Raw genomic sequence first — 19,062 nt, forward strand, 5'->3', positions numbered from 1 at the left:
CTAACTTAACTATATAATTGGGCCGTAAGACTTGACAAACCAAAGAGCCTTAACGCGTGTTGTTATTGCATTATTCTTTTATTGATTTTTTGCCTGTGCTCTAGAGATTGACACAAAGGATAAAACAATGTCAAATGATTAGTCAACTGTCAATTTCTGCCCGGTTGGTAGGGTTGATTAAATATTTTTAATAAGTTTTTAGGGTCTATTTTGTATCCAGATCACACACAAATCAGAATGAACTTCGACGAAGATTTCATAGTATTTCTAATTATACTATTCACATTGGTGGAATTTACATGGGAGCTTTATCTCTCTATGCGGCAGGTAATGTCTTGATATGTTATACAGTTATCACCTACTTATATGCAACTTATTCATAGCTTTATCATTTAATTATTGCTTTATAATAATGTCCTTATTCAGAATTTACTATTGAATATAATTCGTTTCTGTACTCTTTATGATTTAAACACAAAATGTATGTTAACCTCTCATAATGTTTAGTATCAAACCTCACGCCACCTTGTCAAATATATACAGAAGATCGAACATACAGTGTGAGTATTTGTTGTGATAGTTAATTAAATCCTTGCTCTTTGTTTCAGTTGAAAATCTATAAGACAAATACTACTATTCCAGATGATTTGAAAGAAATGTTAAATGAGGATACCTTCAAAAAGGCGCGCCTATATGGAATTGATAAGTCACAATTCAAGATGTTGAAAGAATTTTACAGTATTGCACTATCTATTGTGGTTTTGTACAATCGGTGGTTGTATGTTGCATGGCAACAATCTGAAATGATTGTAGCCTCTTTAAATATTTCCCCAGACAGGGAAATTATTGTAAGTTGTGCATTCATATCATATGTAACATTGTTTAATTTTGTTGTGAACATGCCATTCACTATTTATGCAACATTTGTGTTAGAAGATAAACATGGATTTAACAAGCAGACAATTGGCTTCTTCATAAAGGATCAGATAAAATCCTTAGTGCTCAGCCTTGTCATTACACTTCCCATAATATCCATAGCAGTATATATCATAATGCTTGGAGGAAATATGTTTGTTGCTTGGCTGTGGCTTTTCACTACAGTAGCAACATTATTATTGCTCACCATATATCCATCTGTAATTGCCCCACTATTTGATAAGTTTGTTCCACTACCAGATGGTCCTCTAAGAAAAGGAATTGAAAATTTAGCTACAAGGCTTCATTTTCCATTATCTCAAATATACATTGTTGAGGGTTCTAAACGATCAGCACACAGCAATGCCTACTTCAGTGGCTTGTTTGGTGCTAAAAGAATAGTTTTATTTGATACATTGCTAGAGAAATTTGATGAGGAGAAGAAAGTCACAACTGGGTGCACTGACAATGAAATTTTGGGAGTCTTAGCTCATGAACTTGGACATTGGAGTTGCAGTCACATTTACAAATCAATTGCCTTAACTGAAGTAAACTTGCTTCTTCTGTTCACTGCATTTGGATACTTGTTCAGATATTCCATGCTGTATACCTCTCTTGGTTTCCCTCCTGGACAGGAACCAATTATTATGGGCTTAGTTGTAGTTTTACAGATGATCCTTGCTCCATATAATTCAGTGTTATCTTACTTGGCTACTGCGCTGTCCAGGAAGTTTGAATTTGAAGCTGACAACTTTGCAGTATCGTTGTCTTATCCAAATGAGTTAAGGTCTGCTCTAATTAAGTTAGGTAAAGACAATTTGGATTATCCAATTTATGACAAATTATACTCATCATGGTATCACTCACATCCAACATTGTTACATAGAATTGAAAACATCAGAAACCAAGTTGGTAATGAAAAAATGGAGTGATACATTTAAGAAATTTATTTAGAATGTACAATTTTTTTATATCAATACATGTATAACAGTACAAGTAAAATATACTTCTGTGTAATTGTGAATTGCATTTTGTAGTATATTCTAGTCCAGTCTTATATTTTTCTATATTTCAGTCCAAGCACATGTAACATGGATTTACAGTTAAAAAATAAGTTGTAAAACACATTCCCAAAGCCTAATTCTGAGTACCCAATTATGTAAGTCAGAAGTATTTATTTTGATTACATATATTGTTATTGTATTTATAATATCATATGAAGCAGGATTACAACACAGCAGCATTTATTTTGCACTTATTGTAATTGATGTCTATATTTCTAAAGGAAACACCAGCATATTAGGTAGGTGTAAAACTTGTATCTTTATATTTTTACATAATATCTAGCAATTTTTGTGAATCTTTATAAACAATAAATACTAGTAGTGTCACTGACGTTTTTATTTTAACTGCATGTCAAATTACAGTAAAATACTTAAGTAGTTAGATTGATTTAAAAATATCACATCAAATCTTCTCAGCATCCTCTAAAGTGTCTGGCAGAGGAGCATCTTTTGTTTCAGGTAATGGTAAGACCATAAATATTTGAGCGAACGAAATGACAGCTAATATCATAAGCGGAAAATCCGAAATTACACTATCCAAACTTACGATGGCTGGGGCTACCATCGAAGCAATGCGAGCAAATGTGGTCACCCCGCTGACTCCAACATTTCTTCCTAACGTCGGGAATAATTCTCCCGAAAATAAATATAGAGCAGGTATAGTACCCTAAAAAAAATAAATGGTCAATTTGCAACTTAAACTTACTGGGGTTAGCAAAACTGCTGCACCGTTTTTGATGAAAATGTGAGGATAAATCTAGACTGATAAAATAATTTCCATTCAGGTGCAAGGAAACGACTCCTCTAGCACATTCTCCTACGTATGTGTATCCGACAAGTGTTTGTCGCTGTTTTACTACCTTCTGATACTTGGTTAAACAATGTCCAATCTGGGTGGTCAAGAAACAAACTGACTCCAAACCGAATGTTTTGGCTTTGTTTGGAATATTTAGTTCATGGTTTTGTGAACTTTGCACAAAATAGATCAGACGGTTTATTTATTTACTTCGCAGAGCACGTACTGGTCCGTTAGTACTATATGTACATCTATAGAAATTACTAGGAAGAAAAGTGATATATTACCAGCCCTATAGATAAATAAGTTGTTCTATCCACTTAGTAGAATATTTATCCGATAGTCGTTAGGAAAACAAAAACAGATCTACAGATTCTACAATTCAATTTTGCACTTCGCTGACTTACCGCCATTCCTGCAAAACCTATTCCAGCAAACAAAAGCCGAGGCCAGTCATTTACATACGAGCCCCTAGGTATCAACAATATCAATACAAAGCAGGAGGCTGTAACCGACTGGTATATTCCAACCGTTGTCTTCCTTCCGACTTTGGATATTATAAAAATGCATGTGAGTCCTCCTAATGTTGAAATAATCCCAGTTGTCGCTACCGCCATAAAAATGTTTCCTCCTAGGGAACCTAAATATTGTGAAAAAGTATAGAAAGCCAATCCAGTGCAGAACCTGTAAGAGTGAGATATTAATATGATAAGTATACCATCTTTACCTTACAGTTTCAGACAAACGTGGCCTATCCGTTAATAGTCGCAGTTTGGGAAATGCGAAATGTGTCGGAAAGGTCCCTTTAACTAGCTGTCAACTATGTATGGGTTTTAAGTTCAAAGTAATTATGCCCGATGGGCGAAGACCCGATCACGAAAATAAAATGCCCTGTTACTAACATCGGTTAGTTTAGTAGACATTCCGCCCGGTCGATTATGTAGTGTAGGTAGGGCTACTACGAGTGGTCTTTTCATTTGTTTTCATTTGCTAATGGCCTTGACGGTAATTGAGCTACCTAATAATAATGGCGTCTCTAAGATTGCCAGGTGCGCTGACACAGGTGCACTCTCTGTCCCTTCACTCTGTCAGCCCGATGGAGTGGTAATCCGTCACGACCGAAGAGAGCCAAGCGATTTCGACTCGACCCGGGAATCGAACTCGAGACCCCGCGGTATGCGACTATTAGAGACACACGAGCTACCTACCAATTCATTGATAACAAATACGTTTTTTGTCTCATATTTTTTGATCTCAGAAAAGACATGAATCCTGGATCTTGTTGTTTTTGTTCTTGGTGCTCATTGACCAATTTTCTAATATATTTTGTACTGACATATTTTCCATTGTACCTTGTAACATCCTTCAAAATTGCTGGAAAATACACAAAATTCTTATCTACATTTTTCCGTTTGCGATTAAGTAGGTACCTACTTGTAATTAATCACTTAAAGAATTTACCAATGGCTTCTTCGGTTCGACCCGTTGCCAACAGCCATCTTGGCGATTCTGGTACCCAAAACCAATATAATATGTATAATGAAGAAAGAGTCGCTAAAGCAAATTCTAGCTTTCTCCAATCTCGTAGCCAATACGCCAGGCCTGCCATTACTGCATTACCAAAACCAAAGGGCAATTGATAAATAACTGGGATTAAAGTACGCCACTTTCCACTCACCACCTGATGTGAAATCAACGAGAAATAAAAAAATCTTCAATTCATCTTATTACAACCTCGTGGGTAAGAAGATAAGTACCAACTTACAACCTGGCCAGCTTGTTAGTGACACTTCCAAGGTCCATGCGGGTGGTGCGACGTTGATTGATGCTGACATGACTGTCCCGCCCGCACCTGCAATCACTCCCGCTACCTATGTCACGCTCTCCGCTTGGATCATGGGGATGACACTAACGAGCTGGCTAGACTATAGTAAATTTAAGTTAAACTGTAAAATTTACCTCCATACTTATAACAAATGATATGATTCCTATGCCACCAGATGCTAATGCTAGAATAAACCAATTAACTAGGAATACTGGGTACCACGGCAGTACGCTAGCAATAAAACTGGTGGTTCCCTGAAGAATAATTGCTATCATAAGAGGAGGTTGCCGTCCATATTTATCCGCCCATATTCCAAAAATTATCCCTCCTATTACTATGCCCCACATCATAACGCACTGGCACAGCTGAAACAAAATTATATAACACAAATAGGCACATAAGTAACATTTAAATCCACTTAATATAATTTTAACGCTATTGTGTGACTAAAAAGGTGTTGAGACAAAAAAAAATTACTATCAATGAATTAAATCTAAATAGGTATTTCGAAGTGCAAAAAAGGATTAACCGATTTCGATGCACATAATAGACGCATATACAGAGGCGAATCCAGACAACTTACACTGATCTTTATCCTGATTAGGTTACTTATCTACGCCTGAGCGTTGGATCTTTACAACAGTCGTTTACACAGGTTGCGAGTGAAATTGCTGAAAAGTCACTTTATAGTAAACAAAAAAGTCTTACATGAGTTAGCCAATGTCTGGAGCATACCAAATCCCAATCTGATGTGATTGTACGTGTAAATACGCTTTTGTCGTACACAAATTGTTTACATGGTACGAGAGGAATCAAAGTCTTGTCCATGTTCGTATCAATTGATAGCAAATCTGGATCAAAGATCAAGCAAGGGTATGGCTCTACATGCTGAAACATTGTTAAGATACAGCTATAACAATATTGTTTATTTAAGTAGGTACTTAATTAACTCCAAGTCCTCGGGTAGTCATTGGTAGATATCAGATTACAAAATAATATCGCCGTGTATCAAAAACTTGTGTTACCTTGACTTGTCTACGAAAACTATTAAAATTAGTTATAGCACAGATTACTAGAACAGTTACTGGTTATAGTTCTATTAAAATAAACCAGGAAGCTTACGGGCATGCAAATTTTTCTCCATTCTTCATCAGAATATCTTGAAAAAGGGGCAGGTTTAGCACACCAAAAATCTTGTGGAGGAGCCATAAAGATTATATTCAACTGATACCAAGCAATAGGCAGTTTCAAGACTGCCATCAATATACTGATTTTTAGTTGCCACTTTCCAAAATCTCCAATTACTTTTGTGGTTATATCCTCTGCTTTGGGCGGCGAATCAGTTACCATAACCACATGTCCTGCAAAAGTTTGATGATATGTACCTACCTACATTATGTACCTATCCATATCTATTTATCAGTTAGCCGCACGGATTGATCGTAAGGTTAAGCAACGCTGGGAACGGTCGTGTCGGTTCGTGTACCTACCTATGTCATGACGAGTTATATTATAGTTATATAGTTATATTATAGGAGGAGGAATTTTACCTTGATAGGTCCTAAATTAAATTATTTGCCAATACCGACCAGACAGAATCCACCACTGATTATACTTTTATATACTTACGACGATTTATTCCCTTCCAAGTAGTACCTACTTGCATACATTTATCACTGCCGTATGAAGTTACCATCTCGGTACCTAAGTGCTTGTGCCTCTTGCTTTCCGTTCTCTGCACGCCCTTACAGAGGGCACATAAATGAAATTAGTTCCGAAATCAGTCAAAATCTGAATAAAGTAGCTAATCTTTTGTACACTTAGGTGTATTTCGACCCCTCGAGACTCGAGGAGGCGAAGCGATGAGGAGACGCCTCTGCTGTGCCAACTATGTGTCAACCATAGATGTAGGTAGATGTCAATAATTATTTTTAAGCACGAGAAACAAATGAGATTTACATACAAACCTACCTTTAAGATGCCTTTAAGCTACGTGATAATCATGGTTTGGGTATAATCTACATACTTAGGTCAATGGTGGACTGCCATACGTATATTATTATATGTATGCACGGTATATGTGGACTCTGGGCACAATTATAACTAAGCATAACGACTTCTTACTGTCCGGACGCCGGATGAAGTCATGATCGTTAAAACTGCTATATTTTTGACATTATTAACTTAGGAGAATCGGGCCCCGGGTGAAATCGCAGTAAACCAAGAACCCTCGCGTGAAAAATAGGCTGAAATAAGTAAACCGAATGCATTTCCATGTGGCTGTTCATTAATCGCATATTTATTTTATTGTATTTATTAGGTACAGATACAGATAACAGGGGCCCGATTCTCCTAAGTTAATAATGTCAAAATCGAATAGAAATCGAATCGCAATATGATCGCAATAGCAGTTTTAACCATATCGGACATTCTGCTACTAATAAAAGACCAATCGTATTCGATTGACATTTGATTGGTGTGCGATTGGTCTGCTATTTTGGTAATTTTGGTCTATACGGTAGTTTGCTGTACAATCATTTTGCAATCGTAAATCATTTGCAGACAAAATGATTCATTATTTAATGACAGAAAAGGATAAAAACGTTTATTTCAAAGGAAAACACATTCGCTTCAATCGTAATCGAGTCGAGATCGGATCTCAGTCGAATCGAGTCGAACGTCAATCGAATGTTGCTTAAGTAAAATTAGGAGAATCGGGCCCCAGGTTACACAAGAAACCACTAGTACTTTTACTTCTTCTACTTACCTAGTGAATCTAATTAAAGTCGTTTTCAAAAAAGACCCTAATGATAATTATGTTTATCTTTTCGTTCGAGTAAGTATTGTATATAGACGTCCTAAAATGATTCAGTTACCTACTACCTAGCTCAGTACTATGAAATAGTCTTCAGAAAGTTGAGATCTAAAAAATAGTATGTACTTACCATAATATAAGTCTAATTAACTTTTTAGGACCTTTATCAGCAGGTCTTCAGAATTAAGTAATAATGCACAATGCACTTAACGTGGGAAAACAGTTTCAAAGTCGGTTGAATTATCGAGAATACCATCTCAAGAAGTATTGAATCTAGTAAGTTGCGTTACCTGGAACGCTGTCAGATTCACTTTTTAGAGTTCCCTATAGGTACATTTACAAATATCAAAACTTGTCCATATTATTTTTGTTTATTTTTCTGTACAAAGTATTTTCTTTTATTACTATGTATCCCACATGGTAGTAGGATAAATTTTCTTCACATTAGTTCAGCGTTCTTTCTCGATATAGCTAATGAAAAATCGGTACTCAATTAAATCCCTGTAGCACTATGTAAGATAAGACGTGCATATTTACGAAAAATACAGTTAAAACCTTTGTATACTATTGCAATTTAATTGCATGAATGATTCGTTTTAGTAATAACTTACGTAACTCAGATAAATATTTGCCTTCATATTATTTTCATGAACCAAATACATAGTGTGTACATGAATACTACGGAACCCAATTAGTGTTACCACAACCCAGCCTAACTTAATTTTCATAACATGTCTGCTGCTGTCAATGGATGTACGAATTCACGATAGTCGTGTTTTATGAATGAGAAATGGAATTTAAAGTGATTTCGTTTTGATTGGTTTTATTAATTGTTAAGTATTCTACAGTGAATGTTTAAGTGCAAAAGTGGTAAACGATGCCTTTGGCCAACACCTCCGATCCTTGGCGAATGCAGAATGTTGGAGATAACACGGTATGTTTGCGTAGATATTTTGGTAACTTAGGAGTAGTCTGATCCTCAATAATACCTTTATAAGTATTTTTCTTAAAGCCTTATATGTAGTTGCTGGTATAAATGGTTGAAATACAAACTTACGATTTTACGTACACTAGCTGGCTTTTACGCCCACTTGGTTATTACTTAGAGTTAATTGCACTAGATTCATTTTAATTGTTCACCCATCGTCCTGTTCACTGACCATATAGAACTACATAGTTCGATATTTCTTATTATAACGTCGAATCCAGGAAAATTACCATACCATGTCAGTGCAAACTTACAAGGAAAAGTGATATGATACTATGTAAACTGCTGCTACTTCATGATTCATACACTTTAATAGAATAATAATTAATAAATATTCAAAGAATGCAGATATACCTACTAACTTCATCCATCAGTCTCACAGATAAATGTGTAGTGTGATATTTTAGTGTTTTGTGTCTTAAGTAGGTAACAAAACAATAACAAAGGATATATTTTGTGTCATTCATTATGATGTTGATATCAAAAATGCAACAGGTACATAAATAATTATTCCTCTTCTGGTTCAATTTTATGTTTACATATTTATTGTTGTCAGGATTCTGAGTGAGCACAATTGCAATTTAATTCTAAAAGAATCTGTATCATTACATTTATTAGGTTCATTATATATTAGTCTAGAAGTCAAATATATTCTAGGTAAATAGATTGATTTCATATTATTCAAAGTCTGTTCATATTTTGATGGTAACTTGAATGCTTGTAAACAAATTTAATATGTCTTCCTATGCATTAAATATGAATTAATAAGCAATTATAAGTGAAACTGTACTTCTAGCTTGGAACATCTGCACAGCCAGCAAATAGTCTTCCAATAGTAGTGGAGAACTCGGCTGAGTCTCGGCAAGCATCAACAACTGAGAGTCTAGACACATCTGGTGACATAAGCGAAGAAAGAGAAGTGGAAATACAAGATGTTGTTAAAGAAGGACATGATAAGGCAGACCCGTCACAATTTGAATTGCTCAAAGTTCTTGGTGAAGGTTCCTTTGGAAAAGTATTTTTAGTACGAAAAGTTACTGGTGCAGATGCTGGCACACTCTATGCCATGAAGGTGAAGTTTATATATAATATCCGTTTTTTAGTATACATAAGCAGTGACTATAAATTATAATTCATCATTTGTTTAACTTTTAGGTACTTAAAAAAGCTACATTAAAAGTAAGAGATAGAGAACGTACAAAAATGGAGAGAAATATTCTAGTTGAAATGGGCCATCCATTTATAGTTAAATTACATTATGCATTTCAAACTGCTGGTAAACTATACTTAATTCTAGACTTCCTCCGTGGTGGTGATTTATTTTCTCGACTCAGTAAAGAGGTAAGTCTAATTACCTATTGTTTTTGTTTGTAAATGTGTATGAAATAAATAAACAATGATAAAGCACATTGTATTGTACTCAAGTCAACATTAGTACGCATGCTGGCATAAATTTTAGTTCACTACACATTTATTTAATTTTAGGTAATGTTTACTGAGGAGGATGTAAAGTTTTACCTAGCTGAACTAGCTTTAGCATTAGAACATGTACACAAGTTGGGAATAATATACAGGGATCTCAAACCAGAAAACATTTTATTAGATGCTGATGGCCATATAGCACTAACTGACTTTGGCTTGTCTAAACTCCCTCCAACTAGTGATAAAGCCTATAGTTTTTGTGGCACTGTGGAATATATGGCACCAGAGGTAGTCAACAGGAGAGGACATACATTTGCAGCAGACTGGTGGTCTTTTGGTGTACTTATGGTATGTTACTAATAATGCTTTATTATTTAGTATGCAGGTTATTAACTTTTGATCATCAATTTAACATTATTATGAACAAAATTATTTTCAGTTTGAAATGCTGACAGGAAATTTACCTTTCCATGGCTCAACACGACATGAAACTATGACACAAATATTAAAAGCAAAACTTGGCATGCCATCAAATCTTAGTGAAGAGGCGCAGTCTCTATTGAGAGCATTATTCAAAAGAAATCCACAAAACAGGTAAAAAATAATCGATAAAAAACTTTTTATATATCAGCTGTATGTAAGACAGACTTTAAAACATGCATTTTTTTTTAGATTGGGAGCCGGACCTAATGGCATTGAAGACATTAAGAATCATGAGTTTTTCGCAAACATAGAATGGGATGCGCTTTATAGGAAAGAGGTATAATTTTTATATTTATTTTAATTAATATAAGTAAGATAATTTGTTAAGGTAAATAAGTTAAAATTATTATCTCAGAATTGATATGTCTTTCAGCAAACAACAAAAATTATTTTCCTGTTATATGTTTATCCACCTAACAGTAACAGGAGGAACTGAACAAGAACGAATTAATGAATATTATTTGCTTATTAAGCTGTGTAACGTATTTTTAGGATTTTTGTCTTTTTGTATTATTAGGGTTTACAACAAAGACTTTAGAAAACTGATCCCATATCAGTCAATGCTAATTTAATTGCCCTCTTTTTACCCAGTCTATCTAAGCAGTCGCCAAGATGAGTTATGTTTTTGCGGGTGTCTTGTATGTATATATGCATAGACATATATTATATTTCCAAACGGCTGATGGGATTGTGGTCTAGTTAGCTTTGTCTGGATAATCCGTGTCTTTAGAGTGTTTTTCTTAAACCGGCTGTGTGCGAATCGGACTTACGTTTGAAGGGTTTCGTACCATTACCCCGTGTCACTGAGGACACGTAAAGCCGGCCTCCCTGAATGCTACTCTATAACAGTCGTTGTTGTAATTCCACGTCGGAGGCCGGATGGCGGATTTGAGAAACTTTGTCTCTAGGGTTTATTAGGTGATTAAATCAGCAGCTCACTCAATAAGAAGAAGATACCTTTATCTATAAAAAGAGCAAAGAAATTAAGTTTTTAATACGGGGGCCCCTTAAAATATCTACTTTTCAATGAAAATGCATCATATGAGACCATTCATCATCGTTCATCATGATATACAGCCTGGTGAACGGACGGACAGCAAGTTCTTAGTAATAGGGTCCCATTTTACCTTTTTAACCCTAAAAAAACTTATTTTAATTTGTTTTTTGGCACTACTACTTTTTTTATTACTAAACTATTTTTTTAAATTGTCTCTTATGGAGTATTTCATTAAAGAAATTATCGTCAGGTGGTGCCTCCATTCCGGCCGGCGGTGTCTCGCGCTGACGATGCGTTCTACTTTGATTCGGAGTTTACGTGTCGCACGCCGCGAGATTCGCCCGGTGTCCCCGCTTCGGCGAATGCACATGAACTATTCCGGTAACATATAATCGTCTATGAATAGCTTGAATTCACGTTGCATCTGGAAAATCTAAAGCGGTACTCGAAGAAAATGGAATGCCTACGTTTTGCTTTGAGCTCTCAATTATGCTTGAAAATACTTATTTTATGAGTATATAATACAACTGTTAATGACATTGCAAATTCCACAGGAAGTATAATAATTTTCGCATCTTATTTAATTTCACCATTAGTCATATTTAAGACAGCTTATTGCATAATACGCAGCGGTGTATTATCATATCATTTGACTGTTTGATGATAAGATAAATTCACTTTGTCACTCATTTAACCTTGCACACAGTAAATAAATCCTTTATATGTGTATGTTTTCAGCGGTTTCAGTTTTGTGGCGCCCTGTTTACTCAACGATGACAGTAACAAAACGGTTACAAATCAAAATCAGAATCATGCTGCTACGAATAATAAGACGTCCACCGAAGATTTTTGGGCAGGATTTGTCAATAGGAATAATTTCTTTGATGAATACAGGTAGGCATTCAGCAGTTGATGCATGTTTCTATAATTATTGTATCAATTAGGTCAAGAAACAGATGATTAAGGCTGGCTTCAAGAGGGAGGAATGTAAAGAACATCTTATTTTAGCATTGGCACAAAGTATTTTGTAATTAGCAAGAATTTAGAAATTCTACTTTCCATAAAAAGTTTGCGTTAGCTTCTATTATCCATACTATGGCAGGGAAAGGAGACAAACAAAATGTGATAAAAATTTAAAAATTACAGATTAATGGGAGAACTAGGCACCGGATCGTTTTCAGTTGTCCGCCTCTGTGAACACAAAACCTCGAGAGTCCAGTATGCAGTTAAGATCATGGATAAAATGCAATATGATCCTCGTGAAGAAATCGAAATATTATTGAGGTACGTGTTTTTGATTGTAGAAGGAATAAAATGTGTAATACTACTAAGAACTTTCAAGCAACAGAAGTCGACATATGCAATATTGTAAGTATTCCTTTCACGGGAAATATAGGATACTAGCGGTTTCACCTGCGTCCCGGGAAAACTTCTTCCCGTACCCAGATAAAAAAGAGCCTGTAGGTATTCAGTGCAGATAGTTTAGCTTCCTAACCGTAAAAGAATTATCCAAATCGATTGGGTAGTTCCACAGCATATTCGATACAAAAAAATAAATCGCTCCTTTTTATACATATATTAAATATGTATACCTAGATATTTACACATTAGTGATTCAAGACTTCAAAACGTGTGAATTAGAACAAAACTTAGTGTTTGCGATAACATTTCGATATGGCCCAATGACCTACATCTTAGAACTAAGAAACATTAGAAATCCGAAGCCATAGATTATTCATATCGGGTCAATGTGCAAACTTTTGTAGTCGATTAGACTTTGTGAATATAATTGGCAGTTGTTTTCATAATAGCATTTAGTTCCCTAGACGAATAATAGGCGACAACTCATATGGCTTACATTAATCATTCACATGGCTTTGGTACCTACTTTGTTTTCGTTGATTTGAACTACCTACTTTGCATAACTTCCTTCTTAGACAACTTATAACGGAATGGGCTGGACTAAGATTCTCTTAGACCGCCTTGATATGATGAAAGGGACAACGGGACATAGGGACAGAAAAAGCGACTTTGTTTTATTCTAGCTATGTAGTGACTATACATATTAGTTTTCCCGTAACAGATACAGCCAACACCCGCACATTATAACCCTGCGGGGAGTATACGAGGAAGGCGGGCGCATCCTCGCAGTAACAGAGCTGTGTCGTGGCGGTGAGCTGCTTGAGCATATCACGCAGCGCCGTTACCTGCCCGAGCACGAGGCCGCGCCCATACTGAGGAATGTCCTTCACGCCATACATTATCTGCATCGCCATACCGTTGTGCATAGGTAACGAGCTGATTTATATTTAAAATAAATATCAAATGACCCCTCCCTCTGTGGGTGCACGGTGAGGGAGTCATTATCCTCCGAGCCTTTTCTCAACTACGTTGAGGTCAGCTTCCAGTCTAACTGGATTCAGCTGAGTACCAGTGTTTTACAAGGAGCGACTGTCTATCTGACCTCCTCAACCCAGTTACCCCCATACCCCTTGGTTAGACTGGTGTCAGACTTACTGGCTTCGACTACCCATAACGACTGTCAAGGATATTCAATGACACCTACAGTTTAACGTGCCATCCGAAACACTGTCATTGGTGTCCTTTACAAGCACTTATAAACAGCAAAAATTAAAAATAGGTTTGATTCTAATTGCCAATTCCAAAAGTAGTTTCCTATGGAGAAGAACAGGCAAGAAACTCCATGGTCATCAAATCACCCCTCCCGCTGTGAGTGCAGCGTGAGGGAGTGTCAGACTCTTACTGACTAAAACCCACCATGTTCCTTCTTAAGCCCTATGTGTACGGGCTGCGGGATTGTTCGAAAGAGTTACCGCAGCCCTGGTACATAAAAGGCATTCGAAGGAACATGATAGGTTTTAATCAGTAAGAGTCTGACACTCCCTTACGTTGCTAACCCACAGCGAAGGAGTAGTCATTTGATGAATTCCCATAAAAAAGGCCTTTGTGTACCAGGGCCGCCAGTTGGGAAAAGGCTATGCAGATGATTAAAACTTTGTTTATAGTTGATCAATAAAATGTATGCATAATGACATACACGAGGCATATTTTCATATCTTTAAATGCTGACATTTTCCTAACTACATAGTTCACATAAGTGTAAATTATCTTGGTTTGTATTTTAAACGTAAAGTATGATATAAAATGCGATAGACATCGCAATAACTTAGTTATGACGTGTGTTCGTTAAAGTCCGAAGTGCGAGTGGTAGATTTAACCGATGACTATAGTTCGGCCATTCAGAGAATGCGTTCCTGACACGTCGCGATTGAACTGACGACGTAACTTTGCAATGGCGTTGCAGTTACGATAAAAATATTTTTGCTGGTTGTTTACCGTTTTAACAATTGAGGAGCATTAAAACAACATTATTATATCAATAATCAATGAATGTAGTTACGTCGTCAGTTCAATCGCGACGTGTCAGGAACGCATTCTCTGAATGGCCGAACTTTAATAAGGTGACACCTAATAGCCGCGGGTGTGCGTCTAGGTGCAGCCGCTATGATGAAGGATACACCTAGTTCTAACCGAAGATATAAGGATACAACTAACTTTGGCCGCATATGGCCGGTTACACCTAGCTGTAACCGATCAAACCTAGGAGCCTATGTAACCGATCACTTCAGGATTTTGCCGTACTTAGTACAGGCATTCATCATCCTCCGAGCCTTTTTCCCAATCATGTTGGGGTCGGCTTCCAGTCTATCCGGATTCAGCTGAGTACCAGTGCTTTAGAAGAAGCGACTGCCTATCTGACCTCCTCAACCCAGTTACCCGGGCAACCCGATACCCCTTGGTTAGACTGGTGTCAGACTTACTGGCTTCTGACTACCCGTAACGACTGCCAAGGATGTTCAATGACAGCCGGGACCTACAGTTTAACGTGCCATCCAAAACACAGTCAATGGTGTCTAAGATATACTTAGAAAGTACATACAAACTTAGAAAAGTTGCATTGGTACTTGCCTGACCTAGGATCGAACCCGCGCCCTCATACTTGAGAGGTTGGTCCTTTACCCACTAGGCCACCACGACTTTTTAGTACAGGCATTCAAGACATGCGTAAACCAAATCAGAAGTTTGTCTTTCTACAAATTTATAATTATTTTAAGTATATCTAAGCTCAGTGCTGTCGCTTTTTAAACCTCTAGTCGTAGGTATCCATTAATCCAGAAACACTTAATTTACAGAGATATAAAACCTTCGAACATATTGTTCGCTACGTCTGAGAAGAGGCCTGAGGACATTCGTCTAGTGGACTTTGGTTTGGCGAAACAGTTGCGCGCTGAAAACGGCCTACTGATGACGCCGTGTTATACTGCTAACTTCGTCGCTCCTGAGGTGCTAAAGCGGGCTGGATATGATGCCGCTTGTGATATATGGAGCTTAGGTAATTATGACTTATTATTTTTCATCACTTTTTGTTGCTTTACCGTCAGTTGCACAAAGATCTATTAAAGTTAAAGCTTCTTTAAATCTATTGCTGGCACTTTTTATCTTGTTGACAAAGAAAGAGCCAGCAATAGATTTAAAGAAGCTTTAACTTAAATGGAGCATTGTGCAACTGAAGGTTAGTGTATAGTTTCCTTATGGGGGCGGTACCACTGCCCTACGAAACCGCACAATATAAACAAAAAAGCTGTCAAAAGATGCTATTGAATCTTGAAACTTTCGCATATTTTTTGTAGCAAATGTAACTTAAGTTCGCAAAAAATTGCCTACTCGATTACTATGCGTAATCAATTAAAATAGAGATAAAAAAAAACAGTTCAAGAAATATCTATCTATCTATTACTAATTAATTTAAACTTTAGCCGTTAGTTATCAAAGGTTATCGTTCAAACAATAATTACAGTTGTACATGAGTTGCAAATATTTCCATACGTACATCGGTGATTACTATATATTTTTGTGAAATTTTAGGTGTGCTAGCTTATATTATGCTGTCTGGAAGAACTCCATTCGCTTCAACTGGAGATGATACTCCTGAAGCAATTTTAGCGAGGATCGAGTCTGGAAAGGTGAGTTTTAATTATTAGTTTTAGTTTCTTTCGCGAGTTGTTACTGGTTCAATGTAATAAAAATAAAACCCTATTAGATGTGGTCTAATATATTAAAACGGTATGGGATACGGCGGATCTTGATCGTAGAACATTAAAAACATTTCAAAATATCGCGGGTTACGAGGCCTTACAGGCTTGTAAAGGATGCCCTGGAAGGAGGGAGGCCCTGGGAAGGATCGTAAAGATGGCGACTCCGAATGTTGCTCAGTAGCAGTTGTTGTTACAATTCTATGTCAGAGGCAACACTTAATAGGCTACTTTTTATCTACACGCCACGCGGGCGAAGCAGAGCTATCTATCCATCTAATGACATATAAGATAGACATAACTATGACATTTAAATCCATTTTATGTGATATCAGGTAGAGCTATCCTCCGGCGTGTGGGGCAGCGTGTCGGGCGGGGCGCGCGCGCTGGTGCGGCGCCTGCTGCAGCTGGAGCCGGCCGCGCGGCCCCGCGCCGCCGACCTGCTGCGCGAGCCCTGGCTGTGCGCGCCGCCGCCGCCGCCCGCGCACCCCGCGCCCGCGCCCGCAGACCAGCCCGCGCCCGACCTGCGCCGCGCCGTCGATCTCACCTTCCAGGTACACAGTACACATTAAAGGATGACTCACGCTAGACCGTGTCGGGTCCGAGCTGAGTGTCGGCCGTAGCACGGTCACCGAGCTGGTTCCGTGTCTGAAATTACTAAGACGGGCCTCGACCGGGCAATCATCGTTGCGCTGTGATACAGTATACTAGTAGCCGAAGCGGGACCGAGTTGTTTCCGAGCGTTGTCCGTTGCTCGGGCGTCACTCGGCTGCCGCTCGGTATAACGTGAGTGTGTTCATACAAAATATATGTAATATTAGTTGACCGTGCTACGGCCGACACTCGGCTCGGACCCGACACGGTCTAGCGTGAGTCTTTCTTTATTCGTCATACTGAGCGATTTGTAAACACGCGACGCCGCGAACTCGTATACGGCAGATCGCTATAGGTGCGAAAGTGATGGAGATAGTATTTGAAAGCCCGGTAAAAGCCGGCGCGAGTAAGCGAGATAGCTATATGTAGATGATACAATTGATACAAATGCGCGTGTGTGTTGTGTCACTGTGTGGGTGGCGTGGAATAGGTAGATTCTTATGTGTTGTTTTGATGAGAATTAAGCGCGCGAAGTTTGAAATAGTTTGCTTTTGATATTGATTTTTATTGAGTCTATTGAGCATTTTAGCAAGGCATGGCTGTTGGGCTTGTATGATAATACCGCCACTGTACACACTGACTAGATAGTCCGCCCAATTTAGACATAAACTCCCACTCTTACCGCGCATAAAAAGAAGCCAATATATTTTATTTTAATAAATAATTAATTTCCACTTTTTATAACTTTAATTTTAAAAATAGAACGCATCATAATCTCCCGAGCCTTTTCCAATAGAACGCAATTATCATCGCCACATAGTATAAAACAAAGTCGCTTTTTCTGTCCCTATATCCCTAAATCCCTTTGTACGCTTAAATCATCAAAACTACGCAACCAATTTTATGTAGTTTTTTAACAGAAAGAGAGATTAAAGAGGAAAATTGTATGTATAATAACATACATTAAATAGTGGGGAAATACTGTTATCCCGTGCGAAGCCGGGGAAGGTCGCTAATAATATATTATATTTTTTAAATTCGTCGTTGAAGCAACAGGTACACAGTAGCCCCAGTGAAGAGACCGATGTAGTTATTGTACCCTTCATGTTTCTTTGTAGGCAATGACCGCTTCGCCGCTGACACCGCAAGTGTTGGGTCCTGTGTCACAATCAACTCTTGCGCAGCGTCGCAGTAAACCCCAACGACGATTCCCACCTACGCAACTTTAAAGTTCCAAGGAGTTTAGGTATCACTCGATATTGTAAGTACATGCTTTATAACGTACCATCCAAGACTCCGGTTATCGTATCTTCTTAAAGGAAACCGTAAAGGTTTTTTCAAATTTATTATTTTAATTATTATCAATTATTTGATTGACAGCTCCGCGTTTTTGTAACTGCTATAGTCTGTTTTTTGATCTCGTAGACTAAACTGACATTACGAGTGTTGTCAGTTTATTGCAAATTATTAAATAGTGATGTGGCACGACCGAAACTTAGCGTTAATAAAATCAAGTATCGTTTTTTTTACAATAAGTCATCCTGAAATAATTGGCTTATTCTTGATGATTACGCATGGCTTTGCGTGGTCAGATATCTCTGGCAGTTTGTAGCACCTCGTGCAGCCGTGTGTACGTACGTTACGTCATCATCCTCCGAGCCTTTTCCCAATCATGTTGGGGTCGGCTTCCAGTCTAACCGTGTGTACGTACGTGAATTGTAAATATAAAACTTTGAATGAATATTAAATTCGTCTATTATAGATAAAAAGTTACGATTCAACAAACCGGTATCGTAAGTACAACACTGCACAAAAAAAGCTAGCAACATTATTTGTAAGTTTGATATTTTGCAAGTGTCAATTTAGTCTACGAGATTAAAAAACAGACTACAGTATGATGCAGTTTAACGAATGTGATGTAAAAAAGTATTTTTGTTATTGTGCATTATTATTTAAGCTCGTTTAAGTTTTACTCTGGGAAGGCTTATAGTCAATGTTTTTTCATGGGTATTTTAGGGTCTTTGTCTTTTGTCAAAGCATAAAGTTTTT

General features: G+C 37.4%; 3 protein-coding genes across 3 annotated transcripts; 2 read left to right on the forward strand and 1 right to left on the reverse strand.

Moving 5' to 3' along the window:
• The first annotated feature begins 117 nt into the window (after positions 1 to 117).
• LOC124633667 (CAAX prenyl protease 1 homolog) lies at positions 118 to 2,306 on the forward strand. The gene is made up of 2 exons (XM_047168970.1): positions 118 to 327; positions 609 to 2,306. Exons 1-2 carry the CDS (start codon positions 238 to 240, stop codon positions 1,845 to 1,847), a joined length of 1,329 nt encoding a protein of 442 aa, XP_047024926.1. The 5' UTR covers positions 118 to 237; the 3' UTR covers positions 1,848 to 2,306.
• On the reverse strand, positions 2,215 to 6,147 carry LOC124633675 (organic cation transporter protein-like). Its single transcript, XM_047168979.1, has 7 exons — positions 5,723 to 6,147; positions 5,309 to 5,488; positions 4,735 to 4,965; positions 4,237 to 4,456; positions 3,984 to 4,149; positions 3,183 to 3,459; positions 2,215 to 2,646 (listed from the first exon to the last, which is right to left on the reverse strand). Exons 1-7 carry the CDS (start codon positions 5,948 to 5,950, stop codon positions 2,383 to 2,385), a joined length of 1,566 nt encoding a protein of 521 aa, XP_047024935.1. The 5' UTR covers positions 5,951 to 6,147; the 3' UTR covers positions 2,215 to 2,382.
• A 2,012-nt stretch (positions 6,148 to 8,159) lies between these two features.
• LOC124633666 (ribosomal protein S6 kinase 2 beta) lies at positions 8,160 to 18,522 on the forward strand. Its single transcript, XM_047168969.1, has 14 exons — positions 8,160 to 8,349; positions 9,200 to 9,475; positions 9,559 to 9,744; positions 9,889 to 10,173; positions 10,265 to 10,419; positions 10,498 to 10,585; positions 11,556 to 11,686; positions 12,044 to 12,199; positions 12,452 to 12,589; positions 13,389 to 13,595; positions 15,520 to 15,719; positions 16,253 to 16,350; positions 16,755 to 16,973; positions 18,132 to 18,522. The coding sequence occupies exons 1-14, from the start codon at positions 8,293 to 8,295 to the stop codon at positions 18,240 to 18,242; spliced, it is 2,307 nt and encodes a 768-aa protein (XP_047024925.1). The 5' UTR covers positions 8,160 to 8,292; the 3' UTR covers positions 18,243 to 18,522.
• The last annotated feature ends 540 nt before the right edge of the window (positions 18,523 to 19,062 follow it).

Source organism: Helicoverpa zea, chromosome 10, assembly GCF_022581195.2.
Source record: "Helicoverpa zea isolate HzStark_Cry1AcR chromosome 10, ilHelZeax1.1, whole genome shotgun sequence".
NCBI classification, from domain to species: Eukaryota; Metazoa; Arthropoda; class Insecta; order Lepidoptera; family Noctuidae; genus Helicoverpa; species Helicoverpa zea.

Coding starts and splice junctions, on each gene's coding strand:
- LOC124633667 (XM_047168970.1), top strand. CDS start 238: ATGAACTTCGACGAAGATTTCATAGTATTTCTAATTATACTATTCACA. Junction 328..608: donor TTTATCTCTCTATGCGGCAG/GTAATGTCTTGA, acceptor TCTTTGTTTCAG/TTGAAAATCTATAAGACAAA.
- LOC124633675 (XM_047168979.1), bottom strand. CDS start 5,950: ATGGTAACTGATTCGCCGCCCAAAGCAGAGGATATAACCACAAAAGTA. Junction 4,966..5,308: donor CCAGACATTGGCTAACTCAT/GTAAGACTTTTT, acceptor ATTTTGTTTCAG/CTGTGCCAGTGCGTTATGAT. Junction 2,647..3,182: donor TAGGTTTTGCAGGAATGGCG/GTAAGTCAGCGA, acceptor TATTTTTTTTAG/GGTACTATACCTGCTCTATA.
- LOC124633666 (XM_047168969.1), top strand. CDS start 8,293: ATGCCTTTGGCCAACACCTCCGATCCTTGGCGAATGCAGAATGTTGGA. Junction 9,476..9,558: donor GCACACTCTATGCCATGAAG/GTGAAGTTTATA, acceptor TTTAACTTTTAG/GTACTTAAAAAAGCTACATT. Junction 16,974..18,131: donor CCGTCGATCTCACCTTCCAG/GTACACAGTACA, acceptor GTTTCTTTGTAG/GCAATGACCGCTTCGCCGCT.